This window comes from Psittacula echo, assembly GCF_963264785.1.
Source record: "Psittacula echo genome assembly, chromosome: 2".
Classification (NCBI taxonomy): Eukaryota; Metazoa; Chordata; class Aves; order Psittaciformes; family Psittacidae; genus Psittacula; species Psittacula echo.
Window position 1 is genome coordinate 155,579,335 of NC_137737.1, and position 19,034 is coordinate 155,598,368.

Here is a 19,034-nt window from a genome sequence, read left to right on the forward strand (position 1 = left end):
AAGAAAATTCACTCTCTGATGGACCATGTTTATGAGGAAGAAAGAGGTAAAATGAAATGCATGACCTAGAGGTGATATACCAAGAATCCTCTACTTTGTATTCAACAGATGGATGGAAAACTTGATTTACTACTATTAACATCAGATTTCAGTGCAATTCTGGTGTTGCTGGGGGCTTGGTGCTACTGTAAATCCAGCCACCACTGTACTGAAGCTATATGTTCAAATCTTGTCTGAACCATGTGTGGTAGGTTGACCTTGTCTGGCCGCCAGGTTCCTACTGAGCCACTCTATCACTTCCCTTTCTCTACAGAACAAAGGGAGAAAAATGCAACAAAGCCTCATGAGTCAAGATAAGGACAGGGAGATCACTTATCAATTACTGTAATGACCAAAACAGACTCTACATGGGGAAATTAATCTAATTTATTACTAATTAAACTGAGTAAAATGAGAAAAAAGAGCAAACCTAAAACCTCTTCCTTCAGGGCACAACCGTCTGATCTGGCATGGGGTCTTCCATGGATTGCAGTGGGACAACCTGAGTCACCATTGTCTTCACCATAAGCTGCAGGGGAATCTCTGCTCTAGCAACTGAAGCACCTTCTCCCCTTCCTTCTGCACTGACCTTGGTGTATGCGGAGTTTTTTCTCTTATATTTTCTCACTTTTCTTTCTCTCAGCTAGTGCACAGTGCTTTTTACCCTTTCTTAAATATGTTATCAAAGAGGTGTTTCCAGCATTGCTGGTGGGCTCAGACTGGGCTTAGTAATGGGTCCATTATGGAGCCAGCTGGAACTTGCTCTGTCTAACATGGGGGCACAGAAAACACCACTGCTCCGATCTCCATCAGCTACCAAAACCATGCCACATAAAACAAACACACCATGACACTAGTCCATCTACTGAGTATGATGACACTAGAAAGGGCAAAGTTTACTTTTGTGAGCCAGTCTGCTTCTTGGTTTTGTAGAAATTCTGCCACTTCCATGAAACTGATGAAATTGGATCAACTTCAGTTAGTAAAAGCCTCAGACAAAGTAAACCACTAATTCACTGGGGTTATAACATGCATCTCCTAGATCTGAAGAAGATGATGCAATAAGAATGATCTAGAATTCTTATGAGTTAGAGGCTTCTACTCAAATGGAAATATTCTGGAAAAATAATCTGGCAGCAGATTTATTTTCAATAGGTAAACCTCAAATAAGGAAAGTCTCAACTGTTTGCAGCATTATAGAGAACTGAATAATCAGATTCAGTTCCCTAGAAAAGACATCAGACAGAAGACACTTGCCCAGGAGATGTATCTGAAGAGCTTAAGCCTGGAGATTTCTCAGATCAAGGAAAATACATAAATGGACATGAAAAGTAAAAGGATCCAAATTCAGCTTTGCAGGGACGAAAAAACCACAATAGGATAGACCAACATTAACCGTTTCATACCATTTTAAGACATAAAAAGGAACTAACCAAAGTCTCTTTAAAAACAGTTTTCCTATGTCCTGATGCCCAGTGAAGCTTTGTTTGCCTTCGAAGACAAGATACATTAATTGTTCTTGCCTAGATTTAGCCAGCTGCATCGAATTAGAGTAGCTTACAAATAAACAAACAGACAGAAAGTGTGGTATATCTTCAGATGAGGGATTCTACAGTTATTAATTTGGAAACACAGTAGGCAAGGTCCAATGCAATATATATCCAAAGTGAGTAGAGTCTTCTGCAGTTTTCATCTAATGAAACGGGCAAGACCCATTCTCATGCCCACTGAAGCTGATTGCAAAATTCCCCAAACCTGGACATGTCCATAATCCAATTGAAGTTATATTTTACATACACATTCAAATGACTTGTAACAGAATATACACATTTGTAAAGGGAAGTGAAGTTGACTCAGGGGAAAGCATTGCAGCACTGTAAAAAATATTATTATTCTTCCTTCAGTCCCTTATGGCTTGATAAATACTCCATGTAAATCATTATTCACTTGGACTCACTTGGAGTTGGGTTCACCCCAAGCGCAGTTCCTTTTCTAGTTCTGCATTATTATTTTTTATGTTAAACCAAGAACAATAATCTTTGCTCATTATTATACATCAGGGATAGCATATGCAAAAAAGCCATCACAGTCTATTAAATTAAAAGTCTCAGATCAAACCAGATGTCATGACTTATAGAGATCCTTGAAGTTAAGCAAATGCACATCTCACCACGTGGAGGCGAAGTGTATAGCATTCTATTTATAATTGTTTGGGGTGTGATGTTCTGATGACCTGCAGGGTAGCAGAGTGCCAAAGCCAGCTTATGATAGAGTGCATTCATCTGGGTATTTGGTAGGTCACCTCCTGGGATCATAGAACCACAGAACGCTATGTGTTCAAAAGGACCTTAAGATCACCCAGTTCCAAACCCCTGCCATAGGCAGGGACACCTCACACTAAACCATGTCACCCAAGGCTCTGTCCAACTTAGCGTTGAACACTGTCAGGGATGGAGCATTCACCACTTCTTTGGGCAACTTGTCCCAGTGCCTCACCACCCTCACAGTAAAGAACTTCTTCCTAATATCCAACCTAACACTCCCCCATTTAATTTTAAATCCATCGCCCCTTGTCCTATCACCACAGTCCCTGATAAAGAGTCCTTCTCTGGCATCCCTGTAGGCTGCTATGAGGTCTCCACACAGCTTCTCTAATACTTATTGTACTGGGTCTGGCTGAGTTGGAGTTGATTTTCCCCACACCAGCCCTCACACTGCTGTGCTTTGTATTCGTAACTAAGAAGGTGCTGATAACACACCAGTGTTTTGGCTACTGCTGAGCAGTGCTTGCACAGCATTAAGGCTGGCTTTCCAATATTCCCCCTTCACCAGTGGTCTGGGGGTGGGCAAAATAGTGGGAGGGAACATAGTCAGAACAGCTGACCCAAACTGACCAAAGGGATATTTCATGCCATTTAACGTCTGCTGTACAATAGAAGCTAAGAAAAAGGCATTCATTCCTACGATGCTTGTCTTCTGGAGAGACCACTAAATGTACTGAAGCTCTGCTTCCTGGGAAGTGGCTGAATATCACATTCTGGTGGGAAGTAGAGAACAAATCTTTTGTTTTCCCTTTCTTCTGTGTGCAACCTTTGTTTTTGCTTTATTAAACTGCCATTGTCTTGACCTACAAGTTTTTGTTATTTTCTCTGCCCCTGTTGTGCTGGGGAAGTGAATGATGGAGCAGCTTGGTGGGCACCTGGTATTCAGACAAGGTCAAGCCACAACAATTATACTAAAAAGTTTATATTATACGTAAATTTACAAAATTTATATTAAAAAAAAGGCAAAAAAAAAAAACCAACCAAATCTTATGATTAAACCTCTATTGAATAATCATCAGAAGAGATAGGTAGAAATTAGTTTTCTCTATTTTTCATCTAATGAAAATATTTGAGAGGGAAATAACGTTTCCTAATTCACATTAGACCAAGATTTTTCCATGGAGTGTAAAAGGAAAAATGGGAGTGGAGAATTAGCTGTTCTATTTATCTTCTTACAATAGAGATTTGTGTAGAGGATAATGAAAGTCAGGAATCACTCTACAAAGATGCCTCTCTCTTATGTGATGTACAGAGATTACTTTACAAACACTCGAATCAGTTATTTCAATTTATATTATGTGACTGTCTACTAGAGATTCAGAGGTTGAGGTCAGTTTGTTTGCCAAAGGCGTACAATGACCCAATAGTTCAGATAGCAGCTTCAGGCCAAACATTCTCTCAGCCTGGGTTAATTCCCTGGTAGTTCCTCTACACCAGCCACTCTAGGCTAGGATATTTTTAACATTCATACAGAACAGAACAGCTTTGACAGGAAAGGTTGAGGGAAGCTGAGGGCAGCATGTTAATCAGAACCCTCGAATCAGGATTTCCTAACAAGTTAACGATTCCAGTATTATTTCTGGGTTGAGTTTCTAGACCTGAGGAAACATTTTCTGACAAAAGAAACACTTCACAGTATCACAGTATCACAGTATGTTAGAGATTGGAAGGGACCTCAAAAGATCATCTAGTCCAATCCCCCTGCCAGAGCAGGAACACCTAGATAAGATTACACAGGAATGTGTCCAGGCGGGTTTTGAATGTCTCCAGAGAAGGAGACTCCACAACCCCCCTGGGCAGCCTGTTCCAGTGTTCTGTCACCCTCACTGAGAAGAAGTTTCTTCTCAAGTTTAAGTGGAACCTCTTGTGTTCCAGTTTATACCCATTACCCCTTGTCTTATCATAGTTTGCCATTGAGAAGAGCCTGGCTCCATCCTCATGACACTCCCCCTTTATATATTTATATACACTAATAAGGTCCCCCCGCAGTCTCCTCTTCTCCAAACTATAGAGACCCAGCTCCCTCAGCCTTTCCTCATAAGGGAGATGCTCCACTCCCTTAATCATCTTTGTCGCCCTGCGCTGGACTCTCTCCAGCAGGTCCCTGTCCTTCTTGAACTGAGGGGCCCAGAACTGGACACAATATTCCAGATGCGGTCTCACCAGGGCAGAGTAGAGGGGAAGGAGGACCTCTCTCGACCTATTGACCACCCCCCTTCTAATACACCCCAGGATGCCATTGGCCTTCCTGGCCACAAGGGCACAGTGTTGGCTCATGGTCATCCTGCGGTCCACTAGGACCCCCAGGTCCCTCTCCCCTACACTACTCTCTAACAGGTCGTTCCCCAACCTATACTGGAACCTGGGGTTGTTCCTGCCCAGATGCAGAACTCTACACTTTCCCTTGTTATATTTCATCAAGTTTCTCCCTGCCCAACTCTCCAGCCTGTCCAGGTCTCGCTGGATGGCAGCATAGCCTTCTGGCGTGTCAGCCACTCCTCCCAGCTTAGTGTCATCAGCAAACTTGCTGACAGTACACTCAATTCCCTCATCTAAATCATTGATGAAGATATTAAATAATACTGGTCCCAATATTGACCCTTGAGGCACTCCACTAGATACAGGCCTCCAACTAGACTCCGCCCCATAGACTACAACTCTCTGGCTTCTGTCCTTCAGCCAGTTCGCAGTCCACCTCACTACCTGATCATCCAGGCCACACTTCCTCAATTTAGCTATGAGCATGCTGTGGGAGACTGTGTCAAATGCTTTGCTGAAGTCAAGGTAGACCACATCCACCGCTCTGCCATCATCCATCCACAATGTTATTTCCTCATAAAAGGCTAGGAGGTTGGTCAAGCATGACTTCCCCTTGGTAAAGCCATGTTGACTGCCCCTCATAACCCTCTTATCCTTGTTATGCCTTAAGATGGCATCAAGGATAAGGTGTTCCATCACTTTCCCAGGGATGGAGGTGAGGCTGACCGGTCTATAGTTACCCGGGTCCTCCTTCTTGCCTTTTTTGAAGACTGGAGTGACATTTGCTTTCCTCCAGTCCTCAGGCACCTCTCCCGTTTCCCAAGACTTGGTAAAGATGATGGAGAGTGGTCTAGCAACGACTTCCGCCAGTTCCCTCAGCACCCGCGGGTGCATCCCATCTGGACCCATGGATTTATGGATGTCCAGATTGCTCAACTGGTCCCTAACCCATTCCTCATGGACTAAGGCAAACCGCTCCCTTGACCTGACTTCATCTGAGGTCTCAGGAGTACAGGGCTCTTCAGGACTGCCTCCGGCAGAGTAGACAGAGACAAAGAAGGCATTCAATAACTCTGCCATCTCTATATCTTCTGTCACCAGGGCACCCATCCCATTCACCAGTGGGCCTACCTTGCCTCTGGTGTTAGTTTTATCAGCTATGTATTTGAAAAAGCTCTTTCTGTTGTCCTTGACCCCTCTCGCCAGATTTAATTCTAAGGAGGCCTTAGCCATCCTAGCTGCCTTCCTACATCCTCTAGCAGCAGCCTTATATTCCTCCCGAGTGGCCAGCCCCTCCTTCCATGACCTATAAACTCTTCTCTTCCACTTGAGCATACTCAGCAGTTCCTTATTCAGCCACGCAGGTCTCCTGGCCCTCTTCCTTGACTTCCTACGTGTCGGGATGCTCAGCTCTTGAGCTTGGAATAAGCAATTCTTGAATGCCAACCAACTATCTTGGGCCCCTTTACCTTCAAGCAGCCTTGCCCATGGGACTTCCCCTAGCAATTGCTTGAAAAGGCCAAAGTTTGCCCTGCTGAAGTCCAGGGTTGCAATTCTACTTGCTATTGTACTGGTCCTACCACACAAGATCCTGAATTCCACCATCTCGTGGTCGCTGCAGCCAAGGCAGCCCTCAACCTTTACTGCTTCGACCTCCTTGTTAGTGAGGATGAGATCCAGCAGCGCTCCTCTCCTGGTTGGCTGATCCACCATTTGCATGAGGAAGTTATCCTCCATACACTGGAGGAACCTCCTGGACTGTGGGTGGGTTGCTGAGTAGTCCTTCCAGCAAACATCAGGGAAATTAAAATCCCCCACGACGACCACGTCCTGTGACTGTGAGGCCGCTCTCAGCTGCTTGTAGAAGGCCTCATCAACTTCCTCACCCTGATCTGGTGGCCTGTAACAGACACCCACAACAGTATCGCCCCTGCCAGCCTGCCCCTTAATTCTCACCCACAGACTCTCAACTCGCTCATCCCCTGTTCCTGGACAGAGCTCAGTACATTGCAGCTGCTCTCGCACATAAAGAGCAACCCCACCACCCCGCCTGGCTGGCCTGTCTTTCCTGAAAAGGACATAGCCCTCCATGAGTATATTCCAGTCATGCGAGCTGTCCCACCACGTCTCTGTAATTGCCACCAGATCATAATCTCCTGACTTAACACAGGTCTCCAACTCCTCCTGCTTATTTCCCATGCTGCACTCATTGGTGTACTTCAAAGCTAGGACTAACACCCCCCCCCCATCCAACCAAAACAAACCACTCCAACCCCCCCCAAAAGCTACAAACCCCCAATTAACCATTGTTTTCCAAACAATCAACTTTGTACTAAACATTGTACAAGTTCTCTGTTTCACCTGCAGTAAGTCATAAGACCTGCCTTGAGTAAGGGAATGTATGTAACACCCCATCACACACAGTACTCTATACTCCAAACTCAAACCTTCACAACATCATTAAGAATGACTTAAGTCTTGTGGCCATTGAACATAAGACACAAAAGCAAGGATCTTTTACTGAATAAGGAATTTCACCTTACAGCAGATACCTGGCCAAGTGAATCCTGCTGTAAAAGTGCTGTTGGCAATCAGGGCTATATCCATACATCTTGGTTTTTCTGAAATGGTTCATAAAGGTGAGGCCTGAACCCAGGAACTGTATATCCAATTGCCAGGTGGTTCATGCAGAAATGTTTGGAGGGTTCTTCCTCCAACAAAATCGCTCTATTAGCAACATGAACCAGGGCCTGCTCTTCACAGATAACGTGGACAATGTTAATATAGAAATAGAAGACAATGTGAAATAGAAGTAAGACAGGAATCCTCCTTACCTCTGAAGAAGTGGGTTTGCAGTAGCCAGCTCCAAACACTAGGTTTTCTAATGACATACTGGACTGGTCCGGTCCTGCCTCCGGGTTGCCTTTACCAAGCCACGAGCCTTTCCCTGGACGAGCAAAACTAAAACAAAGAAAATTAAGAAGAAAAATAATCAGAGCAGCATTGTTAAAGAAGAGTAATTGTTGTCTCTTTCTTGGCATTCGGTCCAGTGGTTTGAGTATTACCATTCACTCAGTCCTTTCTCTGCTCTCTTACAGATCTTTTTCCAGCATAACTTCTCAACGTTACTTTTCCATTTATGCACATAGATGATACTCTTAATCCAGCTTCTCATCAGCTTACATCTTGGGTGATGCAACATCTTTCTCTCTGGCTTTAACCATATCACACTTCATTTTGAACTGTGCAATTGTGAATCTCCCTACACTACCAACATCCTTTATATCTCATCCCAATCTTTTATTACAGATTGGAAGTTTAGTTCCCACTTCTCACTGTTCCATGACATAAAGCTTCCAGCACCAAAAATACAAGACTTCAGCCCCCGCATTTCACTTTCCTGGGTACAGTCCATTCATTTGGGATGTGTTCTCCCATACCCATTCACAACACAATTTTGCTGTTGTCCAAATTCTTTCTCAAAAGCCTGACAAAATTTAAGTTGGTTTAGGCTGATATCTTCGCCTCTCAGTGCAGACTATTATAGTTATAGTGTTCCCTTCTGACTGTATCTATATGTCTCCTGTCTTCTAGCATGGACCCATTAAAAGTGAAACTTCTTGTTTCGAGTTTGCTCAGCATTGAGCCTGCCAGAGTCCTGATGAAAAGCTAGGGCTCTTATTCTGGATTAATCTGAGCAAATGTCTACATCCTAGTAAATGATGTAGGCTGCCTTTATATTTGCTGGAGAGGAACTGACATTTCCAATGTGTGACTCGTCTCTTTCTGAAGTAGTAATATCAAATAGGTCAGACACGTTTCACCCTCAAAATGCTTATTTCTTATTGTGGACTATAAAGGGAGGCTAGGATGACTGCCTTGTAAACAGCTGAAGTTTGGTGAGATAAACCACACTGTTAGACCCTGTAATAACACGTGCTGTACATAAACTACATCAAGATTTCAAGAGAGAAATCAGGCTACTTGTGGTGAATACAATAAACCAAATTACTTAGTCTAAATGATGATGCAAGCATCCATAGTTGTTCTTACAAAGCATGCACTTGGGCCACAACAACTCCATGCAGTGCTCCAAGCTTGGGGAAGAGCGGCTGGAAAGCTGCTGGCAGAGAAGGAGGTGGTGCTGGGGGTGTTGAAAATGAGCCAGTTTGTACCCAGGCAGCCAAGAAGGCCAACAGAGAAGGTTCAGGGGCGATCTTATTGCTCTCTAGAACTACCTGAAAGGAGGTTGCAGTGAGGTGGGGGTCAGTCTCTTCTCCCAAGTAACACGCAATAAGACAAGAGGAGATGGCCTCAAGTTGCACCAGGGGAAGTTTAGATTGGATATTAGGAACAATTTTTTCACTGAAAGAAGGTGGTCAGGCATTGGAACAGACTGCTCAGGACAGTGGTGGAGTCACCGTCCCTGGAACTGTTCACAAACTGTGCAGATGAGGCTCTTGGTGACATGGTTTAGTGGTGACCTTGGCAGTGCTTGGGGTGAAGGTTTGGACTTGATGGTCTTAAAGATATTTCCCAACCTAGCTGATTCTATGATGCTGTGTAGGTGAAGGTGGAATTGAGCTAATGAACTACAGAGAAAAGAGAAAAAGACATTTGCTCAGTAATGCCATTGAGTTTGTGCTACAGTTTTCAGACTGGGATCATCATCCACAGGCACCTGATATCCATCCTGGCATCCCAAATTACATCACATGCAGAAGACCTGGTCTCCTTGAAAGAACAAAAGTTTCTAAGACGGAGAGCACAAAAATACATTTAAAAACCATATTGTGCCAGAACTAAAACTCACAGGGCAGTGCCATTCATTCTGTGAAAACTTTCAATCTGAGGTTATTTCTCTATGTAGATATGTATCATGTGGCGACATCAGTTCAGATCAGCTATTATTCATGGGTATCTACACCTAATTCAGGTTTTAAGGACAGGTAAGAGTTCTGGCTGCTATACAGAAGCCCACAACAAAAGAAAGGATGATTATGCTAAGGATGGATACAAAATGAATGGAAATGCAGCAATATTTGTTATCACCCAAATAATAGGGGAGGTTCTGATATGAAGGGAAACTGAGTAATGTGTGCAACACCAGAAAAAGAAATCTCAAGCAAAATTAGGAATTGGACTCATGTCAGAAGGTTAATCATAAATCCCTGCCTTGCCTCAAGTCAAACTGCTCTCTTATATATTACCTAGCATTTATACATTGACAAAAAGAACATTCCATAAGCGGGTGGGGGGTAGAAAACTGTAGCATATATTTGTATGTATTAATTTTTGTGATCCAAGAAATTTCCAGCTGACTGCTTCTAAACAGCATGAAGTCCTTCCACGTATTTCATACATTTAATACAGAAATAAATAAATAAGCTAAAGCAATTTCAAAGAGCCAAGAGACAAAAACTGCTCTGAGTAATTTCAGATGTTATTTGGTGATATTTTCTGCCCTGGTCTGCTGAAAAGGCTCAGGGAGCAGAAATAAAAACTTATTGCTATGGTATCAGAGAGAGAAGCTTAAATAAATGTTGCCTGCACACAAAACCTCATTTGAATATTAGCAAAGCTTTCAAAGGCTTTAAGGGAGAGAAAAGCACTTTTTAATGCCTTTTTAATTTATTTATATTTTGCTTTTACAGCAGACAAGGGATTTTAATCACTTGGTTTTACGGAAATTGATTTCACATAGCACTGTAAAATAAAAACCTTTTTTTGGGAAACCTGCCATAATTCCATCTGTCTGTTGAGGGAAAGTTTAACTGGGAGGCTTACAAACTGTTAAAATTCCCCTAATGTTTTCTGAACTACATAATGCTTGAAGACAATTTTTACTTGCAAAAATGGGTTAATTCCTGTATTTATTTTATTTATTCCTGCAATCACGCCTATTTGTATGAATCTTAACTCTTGGTTATTTACATGACTATATATTTAATAACTCTGATTTAATACAAACATTTATATCCTTATCCTGTATGCTAACTTTAGCTTTAATTTGGAGTCAAGAAAAAAGGTCAAAAAATGCAAAGTGTGTGTGTTTGAGAGAATGAATGTGAGTGCAGAATTAATATTTTCAATTTTTCATTTTTATTTTTTTTAGCTGTTCTTTTGATGACCTTATCCATGAGATATCTTTATAGAATCATAGAATCCACTGCTGGCTCATAAAACTATAGAATAGTTAAGGTTGGAAAGGACCCTAAGATCATCCAGTTCCAACCCCCCTGCCATGGGCAGGGACACCTCACACTAAACCATGCCACCCAAGGCCTCGTCCAACCTGGCCTTGAACACCGCCAAGGATGGAGCATTCACAGCCTCCCTGGGCAACCCATTCCAGTGCCTCACCACCCTCTCAGTAAAGAATTTCTTCCTTAGATCCAATCTAAACTTCCCCTGTTTCAGTTTGAACCCGTTACCCCTTGTCCTGTCACTACAGTCCCTAGTGAAGAGTCCCTCCCCAGCATCCTTGGAGGCCCCCTTCAGATACTGGAAGGCTGCTCTGAGGTCTCCACGCAGCCTTCTCTTCTCCAGGCTGAACAGCCCCAACTTTCTCAGCCTGTTTTCATGCTGGAGGTGCTCCCGTCCCCTAATCATCGTTGTGGCCTCCTCTGGACTTGGTCCAACAGTTCCAATCCTTCTGAAGTTTATCCTTCAGAAGAGTCTCCTATTTCTTATAGTAGCCTTCTATGGACACATATACATACAGGTGAGAATCATAGAATAGTTAGGGTTGGAAAGGACCTTAAGATCATCCAGTTCCAACTCCCTGCCATGGGCAGGGGCACCTCACACTAAACCATGTCACCCAAAACCACGACATGTTGCCTTGAAAAGTCTTTTTTTTTCCTGTGGTATAGCCTGCAATATACCAGCAATCAAAATGTAAGAACTTTCTGACTCTGAGGCTATATTCAGGCAATTATTTCCAGCAGTCATGATTATCTTCAATGAATCTGCCTTTTTGATTCCTGCTTTTGGCCTCTGTAACATCATTTGGAATGAATTGCACGTTGCAATATGTGCTGGACTTTGTTTTGAACCTGCTGTTGAAAAGCTGAATGTGGCACCTCTTAGTTCTTATATTGTGCAAGATATTAAATAATCATTCCCTATTTTTTATCTTCTGTGGACAATTCTCTAATATATAAACAAGATGGCAGTTCCCTAGCACAAGAAATGGATTGGCCTTAATAAATGTTAGTTCAGATGTGTTATTGAAGTAATTCAAAATAGATGCTATAGGCCAGTTTAATAAAACATAATATTCCCTTTGACATTAAACTCCTCCAAAAATAAATAATCTGTCTTATTTTTTCATTCACTTTTTTTTCCAAATGAAGAGATTCCGTGTTTTGTTTTGTTTTCTGGTGAGCAAAACTTAGTTTCTTCATTAATTGTAGTTTTCAGCAGAATGGGAAAAGAAAAATTTCAAGATTGGAATCTGAATCTTGCTTGGAAAAATCCCGTAGCTTGCACTATGTGAAATGGTCGAACTGTAAAAAAAACCAAACAAAACCCCCACACAATCATCATTTTCCAATGACCAGAAATTGTAATATTGTGATGTTCCCTTCCCATGGCAGGGGGATTGGAACTAAATGATTTTAAAGTCCTTTCCAACCCTAACTGTTCTATAATTTTATGAACCAGGAGTGGAAGTTGAAGAAATGAACTTGCTTCCCATTTAGGACAGATGGTATGAAGAAATAAATTCTTTTCCCTTCAGTCTCTTATGCATGAAATATTACTGATTTTAAAAAAATAAAAAATATATGTAAGTCCCATAGAAATGACACAATTCAGAATCAAATCCTCACACCCTCCACTGACAGCACAATTTGCATTTCACAGTATCACAGTATGCCAGAGATTGGAAGGGACCTCAAAAGATCATCTAGTCCAATCCCCCTGCCGGAGCAGGAACACCTAGATAAGGTTACACAGGAATGTGTCCAGGTGGGTTTTGAATGTCTCCAGAGAAGGAGACTCCACAACCCCCCTGGGCAGCCTGTTCGCCAGGAACTTCCTTCAAGCTCCCACAGATCAGGTAAAATGTAATGCACAGCACTGATTTCCCTCAGTGTTCTAACTCAAAACTTTAACATGGCTTTTGGCAAACTACTACCAGCACTTGCAAACAGGTTACATTGATGACCTGTTGTTCATATTTGAGAATACTACGTGGATACTGACAGATTGTGCTCCTGTACATTTCCCCCTTACATAAGCAGTTTCGTTAATCAGTGATTGTAAAATGTTCTGAGCTCCTTGGGTAAAACTGATAAGATTTATTAATATAAAATTTGTAATGGAAAGAGCTATCTCTTCCTAGATCCCAAACAGAGTCAGGGGGATCTGGTTTCAAATCTCTTTGTGATTTTGGTTGCTGGAAAATGCTCGTTCATTTGTCCTGAACTTAATCTCAGTTGCTATAAAGCTTGAAAGCAAGTAAAATAATGTAATTATACTTATTTAGTTTGAGGTGGGGTTATCTTACTTTTTGATTTGGGGGTGGGAGGAGTTGAATGTTTGACTCAGAAATAGGTTTCTCTTATGTGACTTCTTGGCTGGTAGCTTAGAAGAACGGCGTATCAGAGTTTAATCTCTGCAGATATATAGCAAACAGTAGTGAATAAAGAAAATTCAAAGGAAAAGACATCTAATTCTTATGCAAGGGTTCTTAGAAGAAAAAATATAAACCAGTATTATTTTAATAATATTATGGAAGCAATAGCTCTTTACTGCATAAATATTGCATTTCTTTCTATGGATTAATTTATTTGTAAATAGGATGCAGATAGAAGATAATTCATTAAATTCACTACCCAGAATAACATCTTCGGCAGTTTTGAATATAAACTGCCTGTAAGTACGTGCCAGCTACTTTTACAATCATAAAGAAAATTGACCTGCATGTTCTGCATCCAGATTCCAGGGTAGTACAGAGTGTGTGTCACAATAGATATATCAGTTGTGCTTTTGAAGAACAGGAGGATGACTGGGAATAAAAGAATTTAGGTGAGAGAAAATTGCTCAAGGATGGCCAGGTTTGGCCTGATTCCTCAGTGCAGTGGAGCAGAACAGAACTAGGTCAGGGCTGAAACCTTCAAATAGTCTGTGTCCCTTTGATTATGTTCCCTCTTCCCAGAGCAGAACAAGTTCAAGTCACTGAAAAATTCAGCAACTCTGTCTTGGTTTCTCCACCAGAAAAATTTCTATTACATTATTTGCCTATCTCAGATGTCACCAAGATTTCTTGATTCTCATGCAGTGATTTGGATGCGGGCAGTAAAGAATTCAAAGTTAACAAGTAAAATACTGAAAGTCTAATTTGCTTTTCACATAGACGTACGTATGGAAGTGTGGAAGAGAAAGTTGAGGAGCATCCAGAAAGCTGTGGCCATCAAGTGAGTTGGATTCTGCACTCCTTAGGCAAAGCAGAGCTTTAGGGAGACCAACCTGTACAGAGAATAGCAGTTTGGTGCTGAACACCAGCTCCTACATTTCCAGAAAGCTTTCAGGGGAAGAAGGTATAAATCATCTGAAATCACTGGATAAATTTCCAGTGTAAGACATGCCAACCAGATCCTGTTGTCCATGCTGCTTAATAGGAAACAACATGTAGGGCATTGTTTTCAGTGTGGGAAACTGTGTGTGGCAGAAAGGATGTATTAGGGTACTTGTGTCAGAGATTATTTACAAGTTGTATTTTTACTTATAAACCACAGCATATGCTAACTCCTCTTGGGAAAGAGTGATGAGGAGGTCTATGGAATTAATGAAGCAGGTAACCATGTTTCTTACTGCTTGATTCTTAAATAAGTCCAACATAAGAAAGGCACTGAGCTTGCAGCATACCTGAGACTAAGTAGTACCACATGGACATATCCCTTTGGGAAAAGCAGAAAATTTCTTGAAGTCTGAACTGTGCTGGAGCAAAACAGCTGATGCTGGGCTAATAACTGCTGGTTGCAGTTATAGACTGGACCAGCTGTGAAGCTGGTGACAGGGAGCTAAGGGAAAAGTCAGTGCCTCAGGCCAGAAACCAATACAAAACTGAAAACTGGAGCCCAAAAGCCCTAACTCAACTTTCCTCCTACAACTGCTTATGCACACTTGGCCTCTGGAGCTTAGGTAAGAGAATAAAAAAGGTGTTTAAGCAGTTTGTGAAAGCCAGTGCATTCAGCAGGGAAGTAGTCTCAAGCCTGAACACCCTTTTCTCTTTTGACAGACTTTCTGGGATCACCTGTCACCCTGGGTAAAACGAGGTTGCCAGAGTCAACTCCTTTGCTTCCCAAAGAGAGCTCTCATTTCTGTGATGTTAGGAGAGACGTCCCCCAGCTCCTGCTCTAGGTTCTCCTCTATTTGTCCCCCATCCCAAAAGTCTGAAGATGCTGCTCCATGACCTGCAGCAGCCAAAAGCACTCAGTGCAGATACAGTGGCCCTGCACAGCAGCTATCACTGCAGGGAGCATGCATGTGGTTGGCATGCAGTGGTGTCACAAATGTGCTGTTGTATCTGGTGGAAAAGGTTGGGTGTAGTGCAAGACAAGGGTGAGGGAAGCAGTGTTTTGGGTTGAGACAACAGCTATTGCCACCACCGTATTCTACACCCCTCTTCTCCCCTATTACTACACTTCTGCCTGGAAAACTGAAGTTTTGGAGCTGGCCCTAAGTGGTCCAGCTTCCACAGCCACTTCTGGGGTGCTTTTTAGAGAAGTCAAAGAACTCTAAAGGTTAAAGAGAGAATTTTCAGCCAAGTTATAGCTCAGTGTTCTGCAAGGACACCCAGCCCCTTTCCTGCTGCTCAAAGTCCCCTCTGCAGCATTTCAGAGGGATGCAGCTGCTCAAGGAGCCAAGAAAGAAGATGATCTGAGCCCCAAAGCATCACCGTGCTCCTGGTCATCCCACAACTATACCAAATACGATTGCTGTAGAGATACAACAACTGGAGGTAAGCTGACTGCAAGCCTGCCTCCATTACCATCCTACTCAGCCTCTCACCTCCTTAATAAATGCATAAAGCCATTAGAAGTTGCCAAGAATTGAGACTGTTTTAGAAAGCTGAGGGCTATACTCTTTAGAAAAGCTGAATCAAAAAATTTCCATCCAGAATCATAGAATAGAATCATAGATTCATAGAATCATACAACAGTTTGGGTTGAAAGGGACCTTCAAAGGACATCTAGTTCCAACACCTTCCAATGAGCAGGGACATCTTCATCTAGATTAGGTTGCCCAGAGCCACATCCAGCCTGGCCTTGAATGTTTCCAGAGATGGGGCATCCACCACCTCTCTGGGCAACTTATGCCAGTATTTTACCACCCTCATTGTAAAGTATTTCTTCGTCACATCCAACCTGAATCTCCCTTTTTAGTTTAAAACAATTACCCCTCATTGTATTGCAACAGGCCTTGCGAAAAAGTCTTTTCCCATCTTTCTTATAAGCCCCTTTTAAGTACTGAAAGGCAGCAGTAAGGTCTCCCAGTGTCTTCTCTTCTTGAGGCTGAAAAGCCCCAACTCTCTCAGCCACTCCTTAGAGGGGAGGTGCTTCATCCCTCTGATCATTTCTGTGGCCCTTCCCTGGTCCCTCTCCAACAGGTCCATGTCTTTCTTGTACTGAAGACATGAGAACTGCACTCAGTACTCCAAGTGGGGTCTCACCAGAGCAGAGTAGAGGAGCAGAATCACCTCTCTTAACCTGCTGGTCACACTTCTTTCTATGCAGCCCAAAATACAACTGGCTTTCTCGGCTGCGAGCGCTCACTGCCAGCTCAGATCCAATATTTCATCCACCAATACCCCCAAGTCCATCTCTTCAGAGCTGCTCTCTATCGCTTCAATGCCCAGCTGCCTGTATTGATACTGGGGGTTGGCCTGTCTCAGGTGCAGAATCCTGCAAAGAATCCCAGAAACATGAATTTCACTCATTCTCAGTTTGGTCAGAGGTGAGGGCTTCAAAGTCTCAAACCTAATGTAATATTTATTATGTAAGAATTATTAACCAGGACAAACATCAATATCAAAATGTTCTCTTGTCAAAAAACAGGAGTCAATGGAAGTACCCTGGCAAGGTTTGCCCAGCAAGAGCTATTTGTGGGTGTACATTACCCTGCAGAGAAAGGCTTAACTCGGTCTTGATGATTTCCCTGCTGTTTTCACTGTTTAAATACAGGCAACAGGGAAGAACTCTGGGGAAGAGTATTGGATATGCCCACAAAGCTAACAAGATATGAAAAGCTGAGTCCACAAGGCATATGTGAGCAAAAAGCTCTGCTTCAGGCAAAGTTGTTTTCCAGGATAACTTCAGGACAGCAGTGAATTTTGATTGCACATAATGTGTGATCCTTATTTTCAGGATAGGTCTAGAACTATTCCTGTTTTACATATAAGTGTATACATGTGCAAGGTCCTACACCTGGGTCGGAGCAATCCCAGGCACAGCTACAGGTTGGGTAGAGAAGAGATTCAGAGCAGCCCTGCAGAGAAGGACTTGGGGGTGTTGGTCGATGAGAAAATGAACATGAGCCGGCTTCAGTGTGCGCTCGCAGCCCAGAAAGCAACCGTATCCTGGGCTGCATCAAGAGGAGCGTGACCAGCAGGTCAAAGGAGGTGATCCTGCCCCTCTGCTCTGCTCTCGGGAGACCTCACTTGGAGTATTGTGTGCAGTTCTGGTGTCCTCAACATAAAAAGGACATGGAACTGTTGGAACAAGTCCAGAGGAGGCCACGAGGATGATCAGGGGACTGGAGCACCTCCTGTATGGAGACAGGCTGAGAAAGTTGGGGCTGTTCAGCCTGGAGAAGAGAAGCTGCGTGGAGACCTCAGAGCAGCCTTCCAGTATCTGAAGGGGGCCTCCAAGGATGCTGGGGATGGACTCTTCATCAGCGACTGTAGTGACAGGACAAGGGGTAACGGGTTCAAACTTAAACAGGGGAAGTTTAGATTGGATCTAAGGAAGAAATTCTTTACTGTGAGGGTGGTGAGGCACTGGAATGGGTTGCCCAGGGAGGCTGTGAATGCTCCATCCTTGGTGGTGTTCAAGGCCAGGTTGGATGAGGCCTTGGGTGGCATGGTTTAGTGTGAGGTGTCCCTGCCCATGACAGGGTGGTTGGAACTGGATGATCTTAAGGTCCTTTTCAACCCTAACTATTCTATGATTCTATGATTCTATAAGTGTGGAAACGGTATGTATATACATGTAAAGTGCGTACTATAATGGCACAGTTCAAGGTAGCAAACTAAACACAGTGAAATACTGCATGGATATTTTTCCCAGACAATGTAACTATCTGGTGTTTATTATTTCCATAATGTAACAGAAAAGACTTTACAGTCATTTGGGTTCTATTGTGTTACAAAAATAAAGATATGATTGTCCAATTAAACCCTTTTGTCTATATTCCTAGTAATGTCTAAGCAGGAAGGCTTTGAGTCGTGAGAAAACCAGATTTCAGTTGGCTGGTTTTGTTTCAGAATGCTTGGAATTGGAATTCCTTTGGCACTAATGTCTTCACCCTGCTTTATATTTAGAGAATGCTCAGTATCACACTTTAAAATTATTTTACTGCCTTAAGCGATTGAGACTTTATATTGCGTTGTCAAAAATCTTCATTCCACTGCATTAAGTAAAAATATTGTATAGTTCATAAATGTCCACAATATCATATTTTAAAAGCTATAATAATCTGACTATGGAACAGTAGCTCATCAGTTAGGCAAAAATATTAGGCTATTTATGCCTAATAACAGTAACAAGTCCCATTCATTAGAGGATAACAAAGCACTGAAAACAGTCATTAAGCATGATAACTTGTTCTTTCATCCTTTTATATAGTAGAACAATGGGCAAATTATCTGAAGAAAATTATTTGGTTAGAAGGAGTCTGTTACAATCTAATTCACTATTTTAAAAGTCAACGCATAGCAGGGAGAGATACAGCAGTTACACCTGTACTTCAGCTGCTGAAGAAAAAAGGTATGTCAGTCTGATCCATTAATAAGAGTCACATCACTGTCACAACTCAACCTCTTTCAATCTCAATTCATTCTACAAGCAATGCCTTTACACAAATGGAGAACTGAAGCAAAGATGTATAAAGTCAAGACACAAAACCTGTCTAAAAAAAGGGTCTATAGGTTCATCTTTGTTTTCGGATGCAGTGTTCTCTGCACAATATTTGACAAATTTGAGTCTCCTGGTCATTTGGTAAACAGCAAGGCCTTGCTGGAGTAAGAGAAGCTGAATAATGCTGAGCACTGCTTTTTGTTTCAGGACCAAAGGAGTTCCCTCCCTCTCAGCACTCTTTATCTCATGCAATGACAAGATTAACCACAAAGTAAATTGCCAGAAAGACTTTTGCTTCCCCTCGCCTGCTCTAAATATTAGAGGA

General features: G+C 42.4%; 1 protein-coding gene across 1 annotated transcript in view; it reads right to left on the bottom strand.

The window, feature by feature from the left end:
• Positions 1–19,034, bottom strand: part of FAM135B (family with sequence similarity 135 member B) — a gene marked incomplete at both ends in the record, with an annotated part of 143,919 nt that overhangs the window by 55,835 nt on the left and 69,050 nt on the right. The window contains one exon of the mRNA XM_080610716.1: positions 7,457–7,583. Coding sequence (XP_080466842.1) covers positions 7,457–7,583 — 127 coding nt within the window. The remainder of the gene's footprint in view (positions 1–7,456; positions 7,584–19,034) is intronic.